The sequence below is a fragment of the Notamacropus eugenii genome, chromosome 1 (genome assembly GCF_028372415.1).
Source record: "Notamacropus eugenii isolate mMacEug1 chromosome 1, mMacEug1.pri_v2, whole genome shotgun sequence".
NCBI lineage: Eukaryota > Metazoa > Chordata > Mammalia > Diprotodontia > Macropodidae > Notamacropus > Notamacropus eugenii.
In genome coordinates, this window is record NC_092872.1 from 333,935,453 (window position 1) to 333,957,613 (window position 22,161).

Genomic DNA, 22,161 nt, shown 5'->3' on the forward strand with positions numbered 1-22,161 from the left:
GTAATGTTGAAAATAATTTCTCCATGAACTTGATTGCATAATATTGTCTTTTAAAAATCATTAATTGTTGGGTTTCCTTTCATATCCACATTTTCAGACAGTTGTCCTTTCCTTTCCTCAATAGAATTATTTCATTTGTCTTCAGAATCTGTAGATTTTTTAGCTTTTGTAGATTTTTAGCTCTAAATCTTAGTTTTCTTTCTTCCCTCCCTCCCTCCCTCCTTTCCTTCCTTCCTTCCTTCCTTCCTTCCTTCCTTCCTTCCTTCCTTCCTTCCTTCCTTCCTTCCTTCCTTCCTTCCTTCCTTCCTTCCTTCCTTCTTTCCCTTCTCCTACCTATTTATATACCTACCTACTTTATTTATCCTACCTATTCTTCCTCTTAACACTTTCTTTTTCAAAATATGTATATCAGATTATGTCAGTTTCTTCTCCTCTGTCACAAACTCTAGGAGAGAGTGGTTAGTTCTTCACAGTTTCAAAAGATCATTTTTAACCCAGTAACATGTTCCTGTTTTTTTTTCATGACAAACAGGTGCAGAACAGAATAGAATATTTTCTTCTTAGTTCTTTTAAAGATGGAAATGATCTTTAAGAAAAATTTTAAAATTATGGTCTATTCTTTAGTGAAGGTCACTTTGATTCATTGATTCAGTATTCTGGAAATAAACCTTTTCACCCTCACATTTTTACTTCTTCCATCATAATCAGTCTTTTGTAAATTGACGAAAGAGAGAATATACTAAGACAAAAAAACCACAATATAAATTGGTGTTACAGGGCAAAATGGACAACTTTTGAGAAAATCCTAACCTTTAGCAGAGCAACACCAATTTATTAAAAATATATAGGAGCAGTTGTCCCACATCTGTCCCCACTTCTATCCCTGCCTCCTTTGAAGCCCTGTCATGATACAATTAATGGCTAAAAGGATTGTCCTGGGAAAGTAGAATCTATTTTTCTTTTTCCCCTTTTCTCTCTTCCCCTAACATCTCTGTACCCATCATGTTAAAGTACGTATTCCTTATTGGCATCTAGTCAGGGTTCTTTACTTGTGGCATTCTCCATATTTCCCCCATCAGCTCTCAGTACCTAGACTTGATGAATATCAAAGATTAAAGCTGTGACTTTCACCATTAGTCCTTATAATTTACATGTGACAAGCTGGATGTAGACATGGAAAAGTGTTGGAATGATTATGTAAACTTCATATGCTTTGTAATTTTTTATAGATCCTTTTTACACTCTGGACCAAGACTCAGAAGAAAGATGGTCTCTCTGTATGAAAGCTTTGTTAACAAATCATTAAAAGAACATATTTTACCACCTATTATGGAAAAGATTATTTTCTTGAGCTGTTGTAAGTATGAATATTTTATGAGTTTGACTATGAGCAAAACAGTAATTATTTATATTTTTCTGAATATATAACATAGGATACTTTGGGAAGTGACAGATTGTAAATATAGTCAGTTCTCCCTTATGTGAAGTGGACTGTTTTAATTTAATGCAATTAAAATTATCCATTTTATTTCTCATGTTCCTCTCTATCTCTTGATTGGTAATAGACTCACCCCTTGTCTAGAAAACTGACAGGTAAATTTTTGTGTGCTACCCCAATTTACTTATGATATCACCCTTTATGTATAAATCATGTACCTATTTTGATCTTATCTTGGTACAAGAGGTGAGATGTTGGTGTGTACCTAGTTTCTGCCAAACTGCTTTCAAGTTTTCCCACTAATTTTTGTCAAATGGTGAGTTCTTAGCCCCAAAGCTAGGATCTTTGCATATGCAACTTTAGATGATTATGGTCACATTATTGCTGTATATTGTGTACCTAATCCATTCAACTGATCCACCATCCTATTTCTTAGCCAGTAGCAGACTGTTTTAGTGATTACCACTTTATAATATAAGTTGAAATTGAGTACTGCTAGGCTGCCTCACTTCACATTTTTCCTTTGATTTCTTTGATATTTTGATCTTTTGCTCTTCCAGATGAATTTCATCATTTTTTTCTAGCTCTTTCAAATAATTCTTTGATTGAATAAGTAAATTAACTTAAAGATAATTGTCATTTTTGTTGTATTGGCTCAGCTTACCCATGAGCAACAAATGTTTCCTCTGATTGCTTAGATTTGCCTTTATTAGTGTGAAAAGTATTTTGTAATTGTGTTCATATAGTCCCTTGGCGTGTCTTGGTGGGTATTTTATATAGTCTGCAGTTATTATATTTTAAAATACATTTTCCATAGTTATATAATTGTATATATGCAATTTTTAACATTTTAAAAAAGTTTTCAGTTGCAAATTCTATTTCTCCCTCTCTCCCCCCAAAAGCTCCCTCCCCAAAGATGGTGAGCAATCTGATATATTATGCATGTTCTGCAATTATTTTTTAAAATTTATTTATTTAACTTTTAACATTCATTTCCACGAAATTTTGGGTTCCAAATTTTCTCCCCATTTCTCCCCTCCCCCCACCCCAAAACGCCGAGCATTCTAATTGTCACTATCACCAATCTGCCCTCTCTTCTAACATCCCTCCCTTCCCTTGTCCCCATCTTCTCTTTTGTCCTGTAGGACCAGATAACTTTCTATACCCTATTACCTATATTTCTTATTTCCTAGTAGCAAGAACAGTACTCGACAGTTGTTCCTAAAACTTTGAGTTCCAACTTCTCTTCATCCCTCCCTCACCACCCATTACCTTTGGGAAGGCAAGCAATTTAATATAGGCCATATCTGTGTAATTTTGCAAATGACTTCCATATTAGTCGTGTTGTGTAAGACTAACTATATTTCCCTCCATCCTATCCTGCCCCCCATTGCTTCTATTCTCTCTTTTGATGTCGTCCCTCCCCAAGAGTGTTGACTTCAAATTGCTCCCTCCTCCCATTGCCCTCCCTTCCATCATCCCCCCCCACCCTGCTTATCCCCTTCTCCCCCACTTTCCTGTATTGTAAGATAGGTTTTCTTACCAAGATGAGTGTGCATTTTATTCCTTCCTTTAGTGGAATGTGATGAGAGTAAACTTCATGTTTTTCTCTCACCTCCCTTCTTTTTCCCTCCACTAAAAAAGTCTTTTGCTTGCCTCTTTTATGAGAGATAATTTGCCCCATTCCATTTCTCTCTTTTTCCTCCCAATATATTTCTCTCACCGTTTAATTTCATTTTTTAAAGATATGATCCCATCCTATTCCATTCACTCTGTCTTCTCTGTGTGTGTGTAATCCCACCAACTACCCAGATACTGAAAAGTTTCAAGAGTTACAAATATTGTCTTTCCATGTAGGAATGTAAACAGTTCAACTTTAGTAAAGTCCCTTATGACTTCTCTTTGCTATTTACTTTTTCATGCTTCTCTTCATTCTTGTGTTTGAAAGTCAAATTTTCTTTTCAGCTCTGGTATTTTCATCAAGAATACTTGAAAGTCCCCAATTTCATTGAAAGACAATTTTTTTTCCCCTGAAGTATTATACTCAGTTTTGCTGGGTAGGTGATTCTTGGTTTTAGTCCTAGTTCCTTTGACTTCTGAAATATCATATTTCACACCCTTCTATCCCTTAATGTAGAAGCTGATAGATCTTGTGTTATCCTGATTGTATTTCCACAATACTTGAATTGTTTTTTTCTAGCTGATTGCAATATTTTCTCCTTGACCAGGGAACTCTGGAATTTGGCCACAATGTTCCTAGGAGTTTCTCTTTTTGGATCTCTTTCAGGAGGTGATCTGTGGATTCCTTGAATACTTATTTTGCCCTCTGGTTCTAGAATATCAGGTCAGTTTTCCTTGATAATTTCATGAAAGATGATGTCTAGACTCTTTTTTTGATCATGGCTTTCAGGTAGTCCCATAATTTTTAAATTGTCTCTCCTGGATCTGTTTTCCAGGTCAGTTGTTTTTCCAATGAGATATTTCACATTATCTTCCATTTTTTTCATTCTTTTGGTTTTGTTTTGTGATTTCTTGGCTTCTCATAAAGTCATTAGCCTCCATCTGTTCCATTCTAATTTTGAAAGAACTATTTTCTTCAGTGAGCTTTTGAACCTCCTTTTCCATTTGGCTAATTCTGCTTTGAAAGCATTCTTCTCCTCATTGGCTTTTTGAACCTCTTTTGCCAATTGAGTTAGCCTATTTTTCAAGGTGTTATTTTCTTCAGCATTTTTTTGGGTCTCCTTTAGCAAGGTGTTGATCTGCTTTTCATGCTTTTCTTGCACCTCTCTCATTTCTCTTCCCAGTTTTTCCTCCACCTCTCTAACTTGATTTTCAAAATCCTTTTTGAGCTCTTCCATGGCCTGAGCCCACTGAATATTTATTTTGGGTGTTTGGAATACAGAAGCCTTGAATTCTATGTCTTTCTCTGATGGTAAGCATTGTTCTTCCTCATCAGAAAGGATGGGAGGAGATATCTGTTCACCAAGAAAGTAACCTTCTATGGTCTTATTTTTTTTCCCTTTTCTGGGCATTTTCCCAGCCAGTGACTTGACTTCTGAGTTTCCTTTCCACACCTACCTCACCACCAGATCCACCCAGCTAGTGCTTGGGGGCTGAGAATCAAATGCTGTTTCCCAGCCTCAGGGCTTTGGGTGGGGGCGGGCCTGCTATTCAGTATGAGATTAAGTTTAGGTGCTCAGGTCAGGGCAGGGCCATCTCGCAGGGCTCAGTTCCCTGAGGGGGTTTATGCTGAGACCTTCAACAATGGATCTGAGCTCCTGCCTGCTTTGGGAGCCCTTGTCTGCTGCTGCCTCCACTGCTGCCTCCTGAGGGGGCCTGAGTTATGGAGATACCCCGCTCCCCTCTCTGCTAGCCGAAAAGACCCTCTCACTGACCTTTGGTGTCTGGAGGTGGAGGGACCTGAGTGGCTGCTGGAGATTTTGTTCCTGAAGACTGCTTGGATCTGCTCCTCTCGGTGCTGCACTGCCAAGGCAGGGCTGGGCTCTGCTCCGGGTCCAGTGCACGACGGACGTTTCGGGTCAGTTTTTTAGGGCTCTCTGGAACAGAAATCTCCACTCCATTGTTCTGTGGCTTCTGCTGCTCCCAAATTTGTTGGGAATTCTTCTTTACAGGTATTTTATGGGCTGTGGGTTTGGAGCTAGCATTTGTGCATCTTTCTATTCCGCCATCTTGGCTCCTCCCCCTGCAATTATTTTCAAAGGAATTTCTCTGTCCATCTCTTCCTGTTGGATATTTTGAGTAGTTTATAGAAATGTTGGTGATTTATGTGGGTTTATTTTATGTTCTGCAACTTTGCTGAAATTATTAATTATTTTAAGTATTTTTTTAGTTGATCAGAATTCTTTAAGTATACCATCACATGATCTGTAAAGAGTGATAGTTTGGATTCGTTGTTGTTTATTTTTGTTCCTTTAATTTCTTTTATGTCAGTGCTATAACTAGCATTTCTAGTACAATATTGAATAATTGTGATGATAATGGAAATTCTTATTTCACTTCTGATCTTATTGGCATATTTCTCCCTATGACAGATCATTCTTGCTCTTAGTTTTAGATAGATACTACTTACTATTTTAAAGACAGAAACTCAATTTATTGCTGTGCTTTCTAGTATTTTTTAAAAAAAGGACTTGGTGTTGTATTTTGTCAAAAGCCTTTTCTGTATCAATTGATTTAATCATCAGATTTTTGTTGTTAATATGGCCAGTTTTGCTTATGGTTTTCCTAATATTGACTCAGCCCTGCAATCCTGGTATAAACTCCACCTACTCATTGTGTATGATTTTTGTGATATATAACCATAAACCCCTTCCTAGTATTTTACTTAAAAATTTTGCATTGATATTCATTAGGGAAATTGGTCTATAATTCTATTCCTGTTTTTACTTTCCTTGGTTTAGGTATTAAAACCATATTTGCTTCACAAAAGATATTTAGTAGTCCTCTTTACCTATTTTTTCAAATAGTTTATATGATATTAGAATCAAATATTTTTTATTTGTTTTGTAGAATTCATTTGTAAATTCATCTGCTCCTGGGGATTTTTTCTTAGGGAGCTCCTTGATGGCTCATTCAATTTCTTTTTTCTAAGATATATTTTTTTTAAGTATTCTCTTTCTTCTCTTAATCTGGGTAATTTTAATTTTTTTTAATAAATATTCATCCATGTCACTTATAGTGTCAGATTTACTCACATATGATTGGGTAAAATAACTTCTAATAATCACTTTAATTTCATTTTCCTTTGTAGTGCATTCACTTTTTTCATTTTTGTTATTCCCAGTTTGGTTTTCTTTTTTCTTTTCTTTTGGAAAATCAAATTAGCTAATGGCTTATCTATATCATTATTATTATTATTATTTTCCCCACCCTTACAAAACCAACTTATAGTTTTATTTATTAGCTCAATGACTTTTTTAAACTTTTAAATTTATTAATTCATTCTTTGATTTTTGAGATTTCTATTTTGGTATTTAGTGGAGTGTCTTTACTGTGTTCTTTTTCTAATATTTTTAATTGCATGTCTAATTCATTGATCTGCTCTTTCTCTCTCTTTTTAATTTTTGTAACTATTTAGCAATTTTATTTTCCCCTTAACTATTACTTTGGCTGCATCCCATAAATTTTGGGATGTTGTCTCATTATTTTCATTCTTTTGATTGCTTTTATAATTTGTTCTTTGGCCCAATCAATCTTTAGGATTAGACTATTTAGTTTCCAATTAATTTTTAATCTACATTTCTAAGTCCTTTTATTACATATAATTTTTTATCACATTTAGGATCTGAAAGACTGAATTTAATATTTTTGCCTTTGTTTGTGAGGTTTTTATGCCTAATAGGTCAGTTTTTATGAAGGTGCTCTGTATACCTCAGAAAAATTATACTCCTTTCTATTTCCATTCAATTTCTTTTAGAAGTAAATATATATATGTACTCATTTCTATTTCTGTTCAATTTCTTCCATCCAACTTTTCTAAAATTCCAATTAATTTCCTTAACACTTTTCTTATTTATTTTATGGTTAAATATATCTAGCTCTGAGAGGGGAAAGTTGAAATCCCCACTAGTATAGATTTTTCCTCCTATAATTCATCTAAATTTTTCTTTTGGATTTTAGATGTTATGCTGTTTGTTGCATGTATGTTTTATATTGATTTTACTTCATTGTCTATGGTATCTTTTAGCAAAGTTGAGTTGTCTTGTCTCTTGTTTTATTTATTTTATTTTTGTTTTTGCTTTGTCTGAGATACCTCTGCCTTTTTTGCTTTAGCTGAAGCATAATAAATTCTATTCAAGCGTCTTATATGAATTATATGTGTATTTTTTTGTTTCATGTATGTCTCTTATAAACAAAACATTGTTGGATTCTGATTTTTAATCCACTCTGCTAGCCAATTCTGATTTATGGGTGAGTTCATCCCATTCACATTTACAGTTATGGTTACTGTGTATCTCCCTCTATCCTACTTTCTTCTGTTTATCCTTATTCCACCCTCCCTTTTGTTATATCCCTTTCTTTCTTTTATCCCTTTCATCTCCTATTTCTTTGTTGGATAAGAAAAATTTTTACACCAAACTGAATCTCTGTCTCTGTGTCTCTCTCTCCCCCTCTCTTTCTGTCTCTCTGTCTCTCTCTCTGTCTCTCTCTGTCTGTCTGTCTTTCTATCTGTCTCCCTCTCTGTCTCTCTCTTTCTCTGTTCTGCCCTCTTTGAATCAGTTCTGATGAGAGTGAGGGTCAGTTCTTGCCCATCAATTTCCCCTTTCACTGCAAAAACTTTCTTGCAGGCATCTTTTATGTGAGATAATCTTTCTGATTTTATGTCTCTTTTCTCCTTCCTCCCCAGTGTCTCTTTCTCATCCTTTCATTTTTTGACATCATCCCAATGTAATCAATTCACATTTATGCCCTTTGTCTATGTAGATTCCTTCTAACAGATCCAATAATTGAAAAGTTCTTAGGAGTTACATGTATCATCTTTCCACATAGGAAAGTGGGAAACTGTATTGAGTCCCTTATTATTTCTCTTTCATATTTACCTTTTTATTTTTTCTCTTGAGTCTTGTGTCTGAATGTCAAATATTCTATTCAACTTTGGTCTTTTCATCAGGAATGCTTGAAAGTCTGCTATGTTATTAAATTCCCTGTATTCTCCCCCCCAAAGGATTATATTCAGTTTTGCTGGGTAAGTTTCTTTTGGTTGTAATACTAGCTCCTTTGCCTTCTGATCCTTTATGTGGAAGCTGCTAAATCTTGTTTGATCTTGACTGTGGCTTCACAGTATTTGAATTGTTTCTTTCTGACTGCTTATAGTATTTTCTTTTTGACCTGGGAGCTCTGGATTTTTTCTATAGTGTTCCTGGGAGTTTTCATTTTGGGATCTCTTTCAATAGAGGTTTGGTGGATTTTTTCAATTTCAATTTTACTTCCTGGTTCTAAGATAATGGGGCTAGTTTTCCTCTATAATTTCTTGAAATATGATGTCTATGCTCTTTTTTGATCATAGCTTTCAGGTGGTTCAATAATTCTCTCCCCCTCCTATTTCATATTTTCTTCTATTTTTTAATTCTTTGATTTTATTTTATTGTTTCTTGATGTATCATGGAGTCATTAGCTTCCACTTGCCCAGTTCTAACTTTTAAGGAATTATTTATTTCAGTAAACTTTTGTACCTCTTTTTCCATTTTGCCAATTCTGCTTTTTCAGGAGTTCTTTTCTTCAGTTAATTTTTTTGCCTCTTTTACCAAGTTATTAACTCTCCTTTTATAATTTTCTTTCATCATTATATTTTTTTAATTTTTACTTCTACCATTTTTATTTCTTTCTTTAATTCTTCTATGAATTCTTGTTGGTGTTGTGTCTAATTAGCATTTTTCTTTGAGGTTTATATTGTGGCTGTTTTCGTATTGTTGTCTTCATCCGAGTTTGTGTCTTGATCTTCCTTGACATCATAAAAAGTAGTCATTAATTGTGATCAAATTTGGTGTGTGTGTGTGTGTGTGTGTGTGTATGTTAATTTTCCCAGGCTATCTTGACTTTAAACTTTATATTTACTTTATGATACTTCTATTCAGTTTTTGTACTTTATGTTCACTTTTTGAACTTTATGCTCACCTAGTGGTGGGGAGGCACTGTCTGAAACTTCAGGCTTTTATGCACTGTTATTTTCAGAACTAGTCCTGGAGGTCTGCAAGTTTTCAGTGCTTCCAAGGTGGTGTCATCTGGGGAGAGGTGTGGTCTCTACTATCTATTGTGCTTTGATTTTTATCCAGGAAGGGCCTCTGTTCTCTTGCAGCTGCAAGCAATAATGCTCCTCTTGTTGCTGGAAATGTGATCTGCTCCTCTATTCTCCTGCAGCTGCAGGTTCTAGTGCTCTTCTCTGCCTTGGAACTGGGATTAGGGCCCTTGCTCCTTTGTGAGCAACCACAAGTGCTCCTCTCCACCCTGAAACTGCAACCCATAATTGTGTACGGGCAGCAGAATTGCCAATTAGCACCCACTGCACCCAAGGCCAGCATAGGGCCTCTTGTAATCTCTTTCTTTGTTATCTTTTGAACTGAGAGCTCACAAAAGTGAGGGTGCTGCTGTTGAAGCTGCCTCCAAGGCCCACTGCTGGTGCTACCACCATGTACGCTCTTGGCCAGACCCCTCCCCAATGTCATAGACCTCTCCTACAGATCTCCTAAGTTGTATTAGACTGGAAAAATATCTCACTTTGACCTTGTGTTGGCACAGCTGCTCCAAATTTGAGGCATTATTTTAAAGTGATTTAGAGGGGAGCACTGGGTAAATTCATATGAGTTGCTGCCTCTACTCTGTCCTCTTGGTTCTACCACTATCAATTATTTTCTTGGGAATTAAGCATAACAGTATAAATTCAGAAAATAAGTTCACATTGACAAGCCATAATTTAGTTCATAATAAAAAAATATAATTTGGCAATTTATTTGTATTTTCTAGGGAAAGCTCCATTTCTAGTGGATTTGAAGAAACCAGAATCTTACATTCCACACACCATTAATTTCTATATTAAACCCGAAAATGGGATAACTTTGGGTGTTTGGTAAGTGTAGTGACATATGGAGTTTTTCTAGATGGATTTTAATGTAAAAAGATGGGGAAGAAGCATCAGGATCTCATCTTCATTCAAAATGGTGGAAAGAAGATGCAAAAGTAGAAACATTCATGAGTGGCCTCAGAATATGTTGAATATTTCTATATATCTTTGTAATCTTTGGGTTTGAGAGGCACTATCTACTTTGGGTAGATAGTGAGGGAAGTGGGGATGTTGATTCATAACTCAACAAATAATAAAACCATTTAATAATGCCTGCTATATGTAATACACTGCGCTAAATACTAGAAATATATCCTGACATTGCCATACTCACTACCTGGATGAACTTAGGCAAGCCATTTCACTTATTTGAACTTCTGTTTTCTTATTCATAAAATGAGAATATGATATTAGATGGCTTTCTATGGTCCTTTCCAAAGCTGAGATTCTATAATTTTATGAATCTTATCAAAGCAGAAGCTAGGAATTTCAGGACTAGGGGCAACTTAATTGAGCAGCTGATGTTATTGTGAACAATTGAGGTAGACAAGATGCAAAGGACATGGACATTTAAGAGGCTGTGCAACTGAGGAATCCCAGAGTATTGAAAGGGAGAAGGGGTTGGAACAGAAGGGAAAGATGATGAACCAAGTACTGAAGTTACTGGGGAGGTGAGAGAATATGGACTAACTAGTCTATAGATAATAGCAATAAAAATCTGGACAGGCTGAAGTAAACTTAAAGGGAGGAGAAGTCACTGTTGAGGTTTTTTGTTTGTTTTTTTGTTTTAGTTTGTTTTGTTTTGTTTTGGCAGAGGGAATGTCTGACAAGATGCATGCCCAGTGTGGATATGAGAGAAGGAGCATTTTAGTAAGCATCTACCATGCATAAAACACTGATGTAGGATCTCCAGAATGACCTTGAGAGAAGTGAAGTTATAGGATTCTGGCTATGGGGTTCATTGAACCACAGTCATGGAGTCATACAAATTGGTGGATCTGGGGCTTACCAAATTTGTTATTTTGGGGGAAAACCTCAGTGGAAATTTCATGTCATCAATTTTCCTTTGTTTTAGGGAATTTTGCTTTGAAATTGAATCTCCTTTGATTTTGTTTTGGTATCAACATCAATTTAATTTAATTTTTCATTAATTTCAAATTCCCTTTGAGGAAATTTCCATTCTCTGTTTTTTTTATGGTATTTTATCTGTTTTTATTTTTATGATGTACTTTCAATTTGCATTTCAACTATCTGAGTTTTTATAGCTAATTCTAGAGTTTTTAAGAGCCTGTCATGCCTTTTTGTTGAAATGAGCTGCAGAGACACAATTTACAGGCTTTAGGTTTACCTATCATTAAGAATGTTTGGGTAATAATAGAAAGTTTCAAATTTAGTTTATATTACAATTGACCTTAGTGTCTAGCACATTGCTTTGTGTAAGAAGGTATTCAATTAATATTAAATTCATTTTTTTCTGTAAGAACTAGTCATTACATTTTCTCCTTGATGTTTCCCTTAACCTTCCCATATTCTCATTTCAATTTCCACTTTCCATTTGTTTCTACGTAGGGTAGATATAAGGAATTAAAAACTACACAGGATAGTGGAAGAAAGAGGAGGAATAAATTATTTGATAAGACTGAAGAGGGAAGTCTACAAATATTTAATGTCTTGTTTTTGTTTTTTAGGCATATAGTCCCTGAAAGCAGGGCAGAAGAAGCAAAAGGGAAGGACCTGAGTTGGTATGAGACAGCTCTTCAAGATGGCAACCCAATTGTAGTTTATCTCCATGGTAGTGCAGAAAACAGGTCAGTATCCTACTGTTACATAGCATTTTTGAAAATAATTTCAGCCCTTCAGCTACTATTGTTTTAGTTGGGGTGCACTTTACACTCATTAATCATATCCTGTCACATTACTTTTTCCTGTTGAAATCTGAAGGTATATAATGGGAGATTATTGCATCTTAGGGAAAAGAACAGGAAAAAATCATGGATATTCAAGATTTAGCTCTTACTGTGTACAAGGAACAAAGAAATGGCCAGTTTGTCTAGATTGCTAGGTAGTATTTTGTTTTAAATTTGGGCGTAGATCCTTATTTGAAGGGATGATCCTAATCTTAAGAGGATATAGTTCATATGAAATGAATAACATAATAAACATTTAAGTCCACAAACACTGAATATCTGTACTCTATAGAACACTAGAAGTCAGTAGCACAAAACAAAGTTTGAGGTTTGCGGCTGCTATTCCTTGTTAAATAATTTTTTTTTTAACTTTCAGTTCTAAATTCCCTTCTTATTTCCCCTCCCCAACCCACTGAGAAGGCAAGAAATATGATACCCATTATACAATTAAGTCACATAGAAGTTATAAATGAATCATACGATGAAAAGAGGGCAATCAAATATTATAAACTGACTTGTTCCTATAGTTCCAAATTTTCATTTAAAAAATCTCTTCTACAGGGCATCTCATCACAGAATTAAACTTTTGAAGGTATGTTTGGGTAGACCTCAGGCCATTCATTTGAGAATTCTTTCTTCTGGGCCACAAATGCTGCCTCCCTCGAATATCCAATTCAAGGACTTCAGAATGATAATTTGTATGGCTACTTATCTTGCCAAAGCCATTGGAGCACAGATATATGCCCAAGACATGGATGTGGTTGGAAGTAATGTTATTATCCTTCATTTTCTTTGGAACAGAATAGATGTGTGTGTGTGTGTGTGTGTGTGTGTGTGTGTGTGTTACCAACTATGAGGGTTAAGTTTCAGCTTAGGGTCACAGAAGAATCCCATGAGTTAGTTCACCATGCTTTGGGTCCCTCTTGGCAAGATGGGAAAGACATGAATTTTATTTGGCTTCATTGAGTTTTGGAAGGAAGAAGGTGGTGTATGAGAGAGTATGTGCAATTTTCTACATTTCTATGAATGAGATGCTTTAAATTGTATTGTCAGGCATTGGTCTCAGCTCCGTTATGTTTCATAAAGTTAAAATGATGACATCATCTTTTTCCTGTTTCCTAATATTCTAGATAACCTCAGCTGTTGGGAAATCCCCTAGTTTTATCCAAGTTTAAAAGTATGCCAGGCTTCTGGTTTATCAGCATCTGACACATAGCTAGGTGGATAGGTTGAGTTAGATATTTAACTCCTCCCATGTTCTAGTTGGGCAGTCTATTTATGGAGTTCAATTTTTCTACTCACATTTATTTTCATTTGGTCTAGGAAAAAAATTTATTGAACAAATAAACTGCTTTTCAGAACACAAACAATAGGAAAATCAATTCCTTATTATTAAATAAAACTAGGATTTTTAAAATTAATTAGGCATAGAAGTAGGACAACAAGAGTTTTTTTTTACATATAGGAAACACAAAAACCTGAGAGGATAAAGATTTTTTCAGAGTTATGGAATGATTAATGTAAGAACTAGGATTAGTACAGCTCTTAGGTCACTACATTATATACAACTCTTCACTGTCCCAAAATTCAGCCAAACTTCTCCTCTCTTTCATCTCTAAAGGGCAGTTTCTAGACAAGGAACCTGAAAGTATGCCCTTTAAAACGGTGGTTAAGATTTTTCTTAAAATTCCTATCTCTTGTGGTATTTACAAGCTTTAAAAAAGTACCATTTTAAGATTAGGGAAAGACAAGGAGTGTCATGAATCTGAAAATACCATGCACTTACAAACATATAAGGCACAAGGTTCTTTTTGGGAGAGTGTTCAGCAAGCCTGGTAAAAAAGTTGATTTATTTCTAGAAATACAGAGCCACTTTTGGAGTGATATTTCTGAACTATGGTATGAAGCCCTTTAAATTCTGAATCTGCTACTTGCTATCTTTGTGACCCTGGACAAGTCCCTTACTTAGCTTCTCTGTGTTTCAGCTTCTTCACCATGGGATGAATAGGATGTTAAAGTTTCCTTCTACTCAGAATCTTATAGTGTGAAAATCAAAATGCAAATATTTGAAGACATCAACATATGTCTATTATACTACCACAACTAGGGATACAAAAATCTTACTTAACATATTGACCAGGAGTGGTGACATACTTAAATGGTTTTTCTACCCAAATTTTTGAGTTTGAAGATAATAGTTTGTATCTCACCAAGGTGCTGAGTGAAGGTGGATTCCATGTTCTGGCTGTCGATTATAGAGGTAATATGTTAAGAGCTATGAACACAGATTTTTTTTACTACTGTACTTTTTTTTTTATTGCATTTGTGAAGTGGTGACCTTGGACATGTTTTTTGATTGCAGGATTTGGGGATTCTACAGGTAAGCCTACAGAAACAGGCCTGACCAGGGATGCTATTTGTATCTATGAGTGGACCAAAGCACGAAGTGGAACTACACCTGTCTGTCTCTGGGGTCATTCTCTAGGAACAGGGTAAGTAAAGCAAGCAAGTACTTCTGATTCATTCCACCAGAATTATTGTGTTATACAGTGGAAATAGGCAATGTGGCATTTATGGATAGCGGAAAGAACACTAGATTGAGAATCTGACCATGGTCCAATTTCCACTGTCGCTTTAATTTGCTATTTGATCTCCAGAAAATCATCTAACCTTCTGAAACCTCTGTTTCCTGGCTTATAAAATGAGTTGTTAGACTAGTCCTTGCCGCTGAAAATATTTAAGAAGAAGTGGGATGACTACTTGCCAGGCATATTGCAGAGAACAAACTGTAGTCTCATGCCTACTCAGTTGAGGGTTAGACTAATCCATTGAAAAATCCCTTCCCACACTAATATTCTGTAATAGGTTCTACAACTGGACAATTTATAAAAAAATTTTCAGCTCTATGATCTGTTACAATAAAGGCTTCTTCAGAATTCTTTTTGGGAAATTACTATCTTTTCAATTCCAAGAAAACAAGGGTTACCATTTTGAAGTTGTGCTAGAATCTAACATTCAACTACAGAAAATTCTTCCCTCAGGTTTAACTCTTATAATCTCTCCCCTCTTGAGTACTTGATAAAAAGTACTTGATAAAAGCTCAGTTATTATATATTGTAAAATACTTGATTAAAATCAATTTGTTACACATTAATTTCCTCTTGACTTTATTGAACAGAGACATTTCTAATAGTCAATCATTTCTTTAAAATCACAATCTTGGTTTTGCTAAGTACTTTTAAAGCATTTAATTTTACCATACCTAAAAAAATTAAGATACCAGTTATTGTAGAAAAAACAATGGATTTGTGTCTAAATTCCAGGTCTACCATGTGCTACTGTATGAACATGGTCAAGTTATTTTCTCCTCTGTGAAATGATAATAATACCTATCATACCTCCTTTATAAGGTCATTCTGAAAATGAAGTAATATAGGGAAAACAAATTGACATGGAACACTATACATAGTTGCAATGTAATGTGTGGCAGTATTTATTGTTGTCAGAATATATTTAAGATTATAGAACAGAAGTAAAAGCATTTATGTGAAGTGACATATGACTAAGTCCAAATATGATAAGAAGACAACCAAGCAACAAGCATTTATTGAGCACCTACTATGTGTCAGGTACCAAGTTAACTGCTGGGGATACTAAGACAAAAGTAAAAATCCCTGTTCTCTAGGAGTTTACTTTGATGGAGGATCCAACATGTGTGAAAATAGGTACATACAAAACACATATGAATAAAAAATAAGATAACTTTTTGGGAGAAGGCATGACAGCTATAAGGGACCAGGAAAAGACTCCTACAGTAAGTGACACTTGAGCTGAGTCTTGAAAATATACTATATTCCAAGAGGTGGAGGTGAGGAGGAAGATCATTCCAGACAGTGATAGATAGGGAGTGATTAATGGTTAGAGAAAGAAAAAAAGGTGATTGTGGGACAACCTGCTAAAGAATATGGGTCATGATTTTTTAGTCATGTCTGACTCTTTATGGGTTATAATACCAGAGTGGTTTACCATTTCCTTCTCCAGATCATTTTACAGATGAGGAAACTAAAGAAAACAGGGTTAAATGATTGCTTAGGGTCCTATGGCTAGTAAGTGTCTGAGTTCAGATTTAGACTCAGGGAGAAGAGTATTCCTGACTCCAGATCTGGTACTCTATGCATTAGCCACCTAGCTGCCCTGAAGAATATGGGAGAAGATGGGAATTAAGTAGACATATAGAGGGGTTGGTGATGGTGATAAGAAGAGTCACCTCTTCATCAGAGGAATTAGTGGGGGATCAATTCAAGGGGTTAAGAGATGGGAAGAAGAGGGAGCCCAATGCATGGTTGCATTGCCAGCCTAGAGGGAAGAGGCACTGTGGGAAATAGGATAATCAGTTTAGGAGTATAAGGATTGCCTTCCTGAAGTGAGGATATCACAAATTTGTAATGGACTCAGTTAATTTGCTAGCATGACTTCTTGCTTTGTTTGTCAGCACGTAAGCAGAAACAGAGGATGAAGATGGTAGGAATAATCCAAGGTGGAGGGTTGGCAAGGTGCAAGTCTTGTTACAATAAAAGAAAAAGGAATTTGAGAGTATACAATGTCATAGATTTAAAATGGCTCACTAAGGAATCAAAATTGCAAGGATGGTAGGAATAATTCAGGATGGAGATTTGGCAAGGTGAAAGGGATGTGAAGACAAGTGAACAAGGGGCTTGAGAATAGAAGATGTCATAGAATCATAGAAATGGTTCACCAAAGGGTCAAAATTGGTAAGGGGAAGAGAGTATAGTAAGAGCAAGGTTAAAGGGTTGGGAAGGAACTGAGAGGTAAAGTGAACAAGAAATAAGGTATAAGAAGATGGAATTATGGAAGACTGTAAAGAGACAAAGGAACCTATAATATCTTGATCATGGAAGTGGACTTGTGGGTGAAGGATTAAAATCAAGATCAAGAGTGTAGTCATCTTTGAGTTGGAGTAGAGAAGTTGAGTATATTGAGAGACAGGGAAGTCAGTATGTTTGAGGGGAAAACAAAATATATGTTGACTCCAGGATGATGGAAAAAGTTGGCATGGAGAGGAACATTCTGGGTCAGGCAGTGAACTCTTTTAGAAAGGAGGGAGGATGTCTAGGAGGTTGGTAGACAACAGGCACCAAGACAAAAGCTGATGCAAATACTCTGAACAATCCTTTTATTACCTCTGCTGGATCCCTAGAATAATGGTTTGATAATTTGTTATGGGAATTGGTATTGAGTTCTTAAAGCTGTTTTATGTTTGTATTCTGTTTAATTTCATTTCAATGTTCTATTTATACATTTTTTTCAATAGAGTTGCAACAAATGCTGCAAGAACACTGGAAGAAAGAGGTAATTTAAAAGTTGGTTGATACTATTGTTTTAGGTGAAGAAAAATTTAATAGCAAAAGCCTGTTGTTCACAGATTACCATTACAAACTCATTATAAAGTACTTGTTATGAATACAAGGAACAGATATTTGAATTGTCCAAACTAGAGATAGAATTTTTTTTAGTTTTAATTTTCTTTTATATTGATATAAAGCTACAGCTGATACTCTAACATATGAAATTCAGGAAGGATTCTTAGGGAAAAAATTCACTTATTTTAGAAAAGACACTCTTTGGAAACTACTAGTTTCCTTAAAGAAGTAATAAAAAGATAGGCAAGACTTGACTTCTGTTGTCTTCCCAAACAGAAGACTCTAATCTTCATCTGATGAGGCAGAAACAATGAGACATTTTAAAACAATCTATCCATCATTCACTTTCTATAAAACAGTTATTAATCAAGTAATTCAGGTGAAATTGAGGCATTTTTCTTAATTACTTAGATACGTAATCTAACTGAAAACCTCCATTAATCCCTTTCCTTTTTGCGTATGTACTTTACTTTTAAGACGAGCCAATTATAAGAAAATGATCTTTTATCAGGGTTTAAAAATTTTTGGTCAATATACATTCAGTCTAATCTCCTATACCTTCTCTACATGTAGTCATACTTTATATGCTTTCTACAATAAAATGCTTTCAACAGTAAAAATATTACAGATCATAGAACAAGTGCAAGTAAAGTTTACAATGAATATCTTTGATTGATAGGTTGCACATGATGTGGATTACAAGGTGAAGATATATATCACTGAAGGATTAGATTTAATTATACTTGCGATTCTCTACTGAGGAAGGATGGGATATGAGTTAATACATGAAAATTTTTTTTAACAATGTGTGTTGAAGTAAAAACAGCTCTCTAGCTAATCCTATATTAATTAAAATGCAATCAGTCATAACTCTGTTATTGACCTCAATTAATTCCATTTCCCAAGCATGTTGATTAAGGAAACTTTAGCTATAATTGCAACTATATCGATGTAGCCCTCCTTGAAGAATATCCAGAGTAATTTCTCACACAAATTCTTTGGGTAGTCTGGTCATCATATTAGCATGATATTGCATATGACAGTTTCTTGGTGAGATATATATTTGCAAATTTTATTGATTTTTGAAGGAGCAGATTAACAAAGAGGAAAAGTTTGGAATTGGAGGAAGTGTGACTCAGTAAATAACATTGTACTGAGATTTAGGAGACATGGGAAATCATTTCTTTGGGTAATCTAGTGAACCCTATATAGCCATTCTCAGAATGATGCTTTTAAAATTTTAAAATAACATACAAAAGCTTACAAGAAAACCAATTATATGGAAAAACAGTTATCAAAATATTTGAGAAAAAATAAATTCACATTATTGTAGGTTAAGAATTCATAAATTAAAAATAAAAATTCCATAAATTAAAAATAAAATTTAAAAAGAACTCCTGTTCTAGATGATCCCTAAACTACCTTCCAATTCTATTTTCTAAATTTTTGATTTTAGACTTATGGTTAATTCTTTACAGTGAGATTTCCCTCTTTGTACTGGTTTGCTGTAATAAGGTCCTTTAGAGCATAGTACTCTGGGGCTGGTAGGGAAGAGGAAAAGATTTTAGTTAGGAAATAGCAGGATAAATTTTGATTAGAGCAAGCATGTTAGATGTGTTACTGATTTCTTTTTTTTTTTTTTAATGACAAAAGGATCCCCAGTGGATGCAATTGTCCTAGAAGCTCCATTTACCAACATTCGTGATGCATTGGCTAATTATCCCATATTAAAAGTAAGGAATAAAATTTATCTTCACATCTGTATTAAGGTATTTGAAAAAAATACACAGAGTTCTTCAATAGCCTAATCATTTGTCTTTTTGAGGCTAGACATCTTATTAATTGAAAATTTTTCTGGAATTCAGTAGTGAAACTGATATGAGTTTGTGATGTCTTGAATTCTGGCTTTGGGAATCTCCTTCTAAAGCATCAAGAGTTTCAGAGTTTCTATCCAATCTGTGAGATCTGAGTGTTGCTTATGCCTTTGTAATTTTGCCTCACGGTAAAAAGGAAACCCTTTGTCATGTTTAGTAACAAATCAGCCATAAACAAAAATGGGAGAAAATACAGGTTTTCTGCAAGATGAATATTTAACAAACTTGAATTCTTTGTCTTTCAATTTTTATGCCTTTTATTTTATTTTATTTTTTCAACAAAAACTGATATCCATCTTAGGTACTTAAGTTTGTAGGTCAGAATTTTCTCCCTTTCTTTAATAGAAAAACCCCATATTTATCTAGATGAGTAGACTTTTATATAGATAAGAGTTGGAACAGTTCTTCCACTTCCACTTTGCATTTATTAAAGACATTTCCTGAATTCTAAATCTGTTTTGAAAATATTGAAGGAGGTTATACACCCTTTGCAATAAAATTCTAGTTAGAATCAACAAGTCCTTAGTATGAAAGCGAGAAAGTGAAAACAGGGACATTGTAACTTCAGAGGACAGATGAGGTGGCATACCTCTTACCCTTTAGAAGGGAGGCTATTGGCATTCATTTTGAGACATGGACAAGGCTTGTTTGTTTGACTGACTGTATTTGTTCCATGGAAAGATTTGATTTGAGGAACCTCTGGCAGCCAATGGAAAGTGGCAGTGACGTGAAAAAAAGAACATCAATTAAATTTTTTTTTTAATAAAATGAAGCAAGCCAGTTTACCTGGCATTTGATTAAATGACAGATATTTTGTCTTATCCTATACTATGATGATAATTACTGTTTCTGATGACTTAAAGCCACTATAAGATCCTAAATCACTTTCTAATTCAAAGATTAAATTACATCACTTGGCTTATATATTTTAAAAATATTATAATTGCCGGAGAATTGATCATCCATCTATGATACCTATTAACTGCGACAATGCTTGAATAACCAGAATGCCCTGTTTTTTAACTTCTGGCTAAGAATATTTGCATAGTATATTTCTCTATTAGTACTGCTGTTTAAGAGTAGGTTATTCAAATCACTATAGTTCACAAGGGAGCAATAAAATAATGAAATTTCTGTCATAAAAACATTATTTTTTCTTCTCTTAAAATAGATGTTCCATAAACTTCCAGGATTTGTACGTTTGTTTCTGGATGCAGTGACAATAGACAAAATTGTCTTTCCTAATTATGAGAAGTAAGAGTAATACACTTTATTTCTATACCTGCTATGGTGTTTTGTTTTTTTTTATGGTGGGGGGAAGGCAAGGCAGTTGGGGTTAAGTGACAAGCCCAAGGTCACACAGCTAGGGTCAAGTGTCTGGAGGTAAGATTTAAATTCAGGTCCTCCTGACTCCGGGGCTGGTGCTCTATTCATTGTGCCACATAGCGGCCCCTACAGTGTTTTTTAAAGTAAACTTTTTAATTGATTATTTTAAAAAAATCATTATATTTTTCCATCATATGTCTTTCCCCCTTTCCCTCCTAGAGAACCATCCTATTAAACAGTAATGTTTGATTACAAAATTTTTTAAAAAGAGGAAAAAATCAGAATAATTAATCTATTGAAAAAGTCTGAAAACTTGTGCAATGGGCAACAAACTGGAAGATGTGATTATGAAATGGTGTTTTGGAGGCTCTTGGATACAAAGTTCATATGGAAGAAAGATGAAAACATTAGTTTGCAAGAGCAAAAAACCTTCTATATTTCTTTAGCTTAGTGTGTATCTTTCTTCTTTCTCTCTTAGTGTTAAGTTCTTATCCTCACCTCTTCTGATCTTACATGCAAAGGACGACAAGACTATACCTTTCGAAAAAGGCCAAAAGGTAATTTTTAAGGTTATACTTTGAATACAACTAATAACACATATATTCTCTAATTTAGTCTGCATTTACTTAAAGAATTACTTTGTTTTACAGCATAAATGGGAGTTTATTTTAGGAGATGTCAGTGTATTAATTTTTCTCTCCCTGATTGTGGACAGAGGTGATGATTGTAGTACATTAGAGAAACACATGGTAGATATAAATATATTGCAGTATATTTCCATTGATGACTTGTGTGCAAAAGATGACATTGAAAATAGCATCAAATAAATATGAGAAAAAATAGACAAAAGGAGTCTAAAAATTGCTGCTAATAATTATGAGATCTCAGGCAAGAAATTGAAAATCATAGGGGCACAGGCTGTGTTTTCTTAACCGCTGCTCACTGTAGATAAAGATTCAAAAGAGAAAAATCAATTTGGGAAATAACCATTTGATTAGGAAGGTGGTATCTGAGAATGGGATTTGTATTTCTGGACCATGATTTATAGTATAGGGATGACTGATTCTTTGTCAGAGTTGGAGAAACTCTGGTTGTACATATATTTGAATGTTCAGAAAATATTTGCCAGTTGTCTGTAAATCTAAACAAAAGGGTTTTAAATTATAAATAAATAGGTTTGAGAGAGAGAAAAATAAGTATATCTCCTAAGTTAAATGCTACTCAAATTAGCTACCAAGAAAGAATAAAAGAAGGGAAGATAGGTGCCCCTAAATCACAGAATAAAAGTCTAAAAAAAGTATCAGTAGTGAAATCTATAGCCTCTATCTACACATAAATGTCTCAAATTAGGCAACAAACAAGAGGAACTTTTTTTCTGGATAAGGGAAATGACATTGACACCAATAATTTCATTCAGAAGGTAAACCAATGTACATTTAATGTCTGCAACAAGATCCAAAGAACTTGGAAAGTGCTTTGATCAGCAAACATCTGACAGCAAACTGCCCTAGGGAACATCAGGTTAGATCATGAATTTGTCTATAAAATCTTATAAAAAAGTATGACAGTAGCTTATTATAAATATCATCTCACAAAG

At 34.6% G+C, this 22,161-nt stretch overlaps 1 protein-coding gene across 2 annotated transcripts in view; it reads left to right on the forward strand.

The window, feature by feature from the left end:
• The window catches only part of ABHD12B (abhydrolase domain containing 12B), a 55,779-nt gene that overhangs the window by 23,094 nt on the left and 10,524 nt on the right, over positions 1 to 22,161 (forward strand). For both annotated transcript variants that reach the window (XM_072629823.1, XM_072629822.1), the window contains exons 2-11: positions 1,230 to 1,357; positions 9,920 to 10,022; positions 11,705 to 11,824; positions 12,485 to 12,515; positions 14,138 to 14,183; positions 14,286 to 14,415; positions 17,256 to 17,293; positions 19,018 to 19,097; positions 20,410 to 20,492; positions 21,043 to 21,121. In XM_072629823.1, coding sequence (XP_072485924.1) covers positions 1,230 to 1,357; positions 9,920 to 10,022; positions 11,705 to 11,824; positions 12,485 to 12,515; positions 14,138 to 14,183; positions 14,286 to 14,415; positions 17,256 to 17,293; positions 19,018 to 19,097; positions 20,410 to 20,492; positions 21,043 to 21,121 — 838 coding nt within the window. The remainder of the gene's footprint in view (positions 1 to 1,229; positions 1,358 to 9,919; positions 10,023 to 11,704; positions 11,825 to 12,484; positions 12,516 to 14,137; positions 14,184 to 14,285; positions 14,416 to 17,255; positions 17,294 to 19,017; positions 19,098 to 20,409; positions 20,493 to 21,042; positions 21,122 to 22,161) is intronic.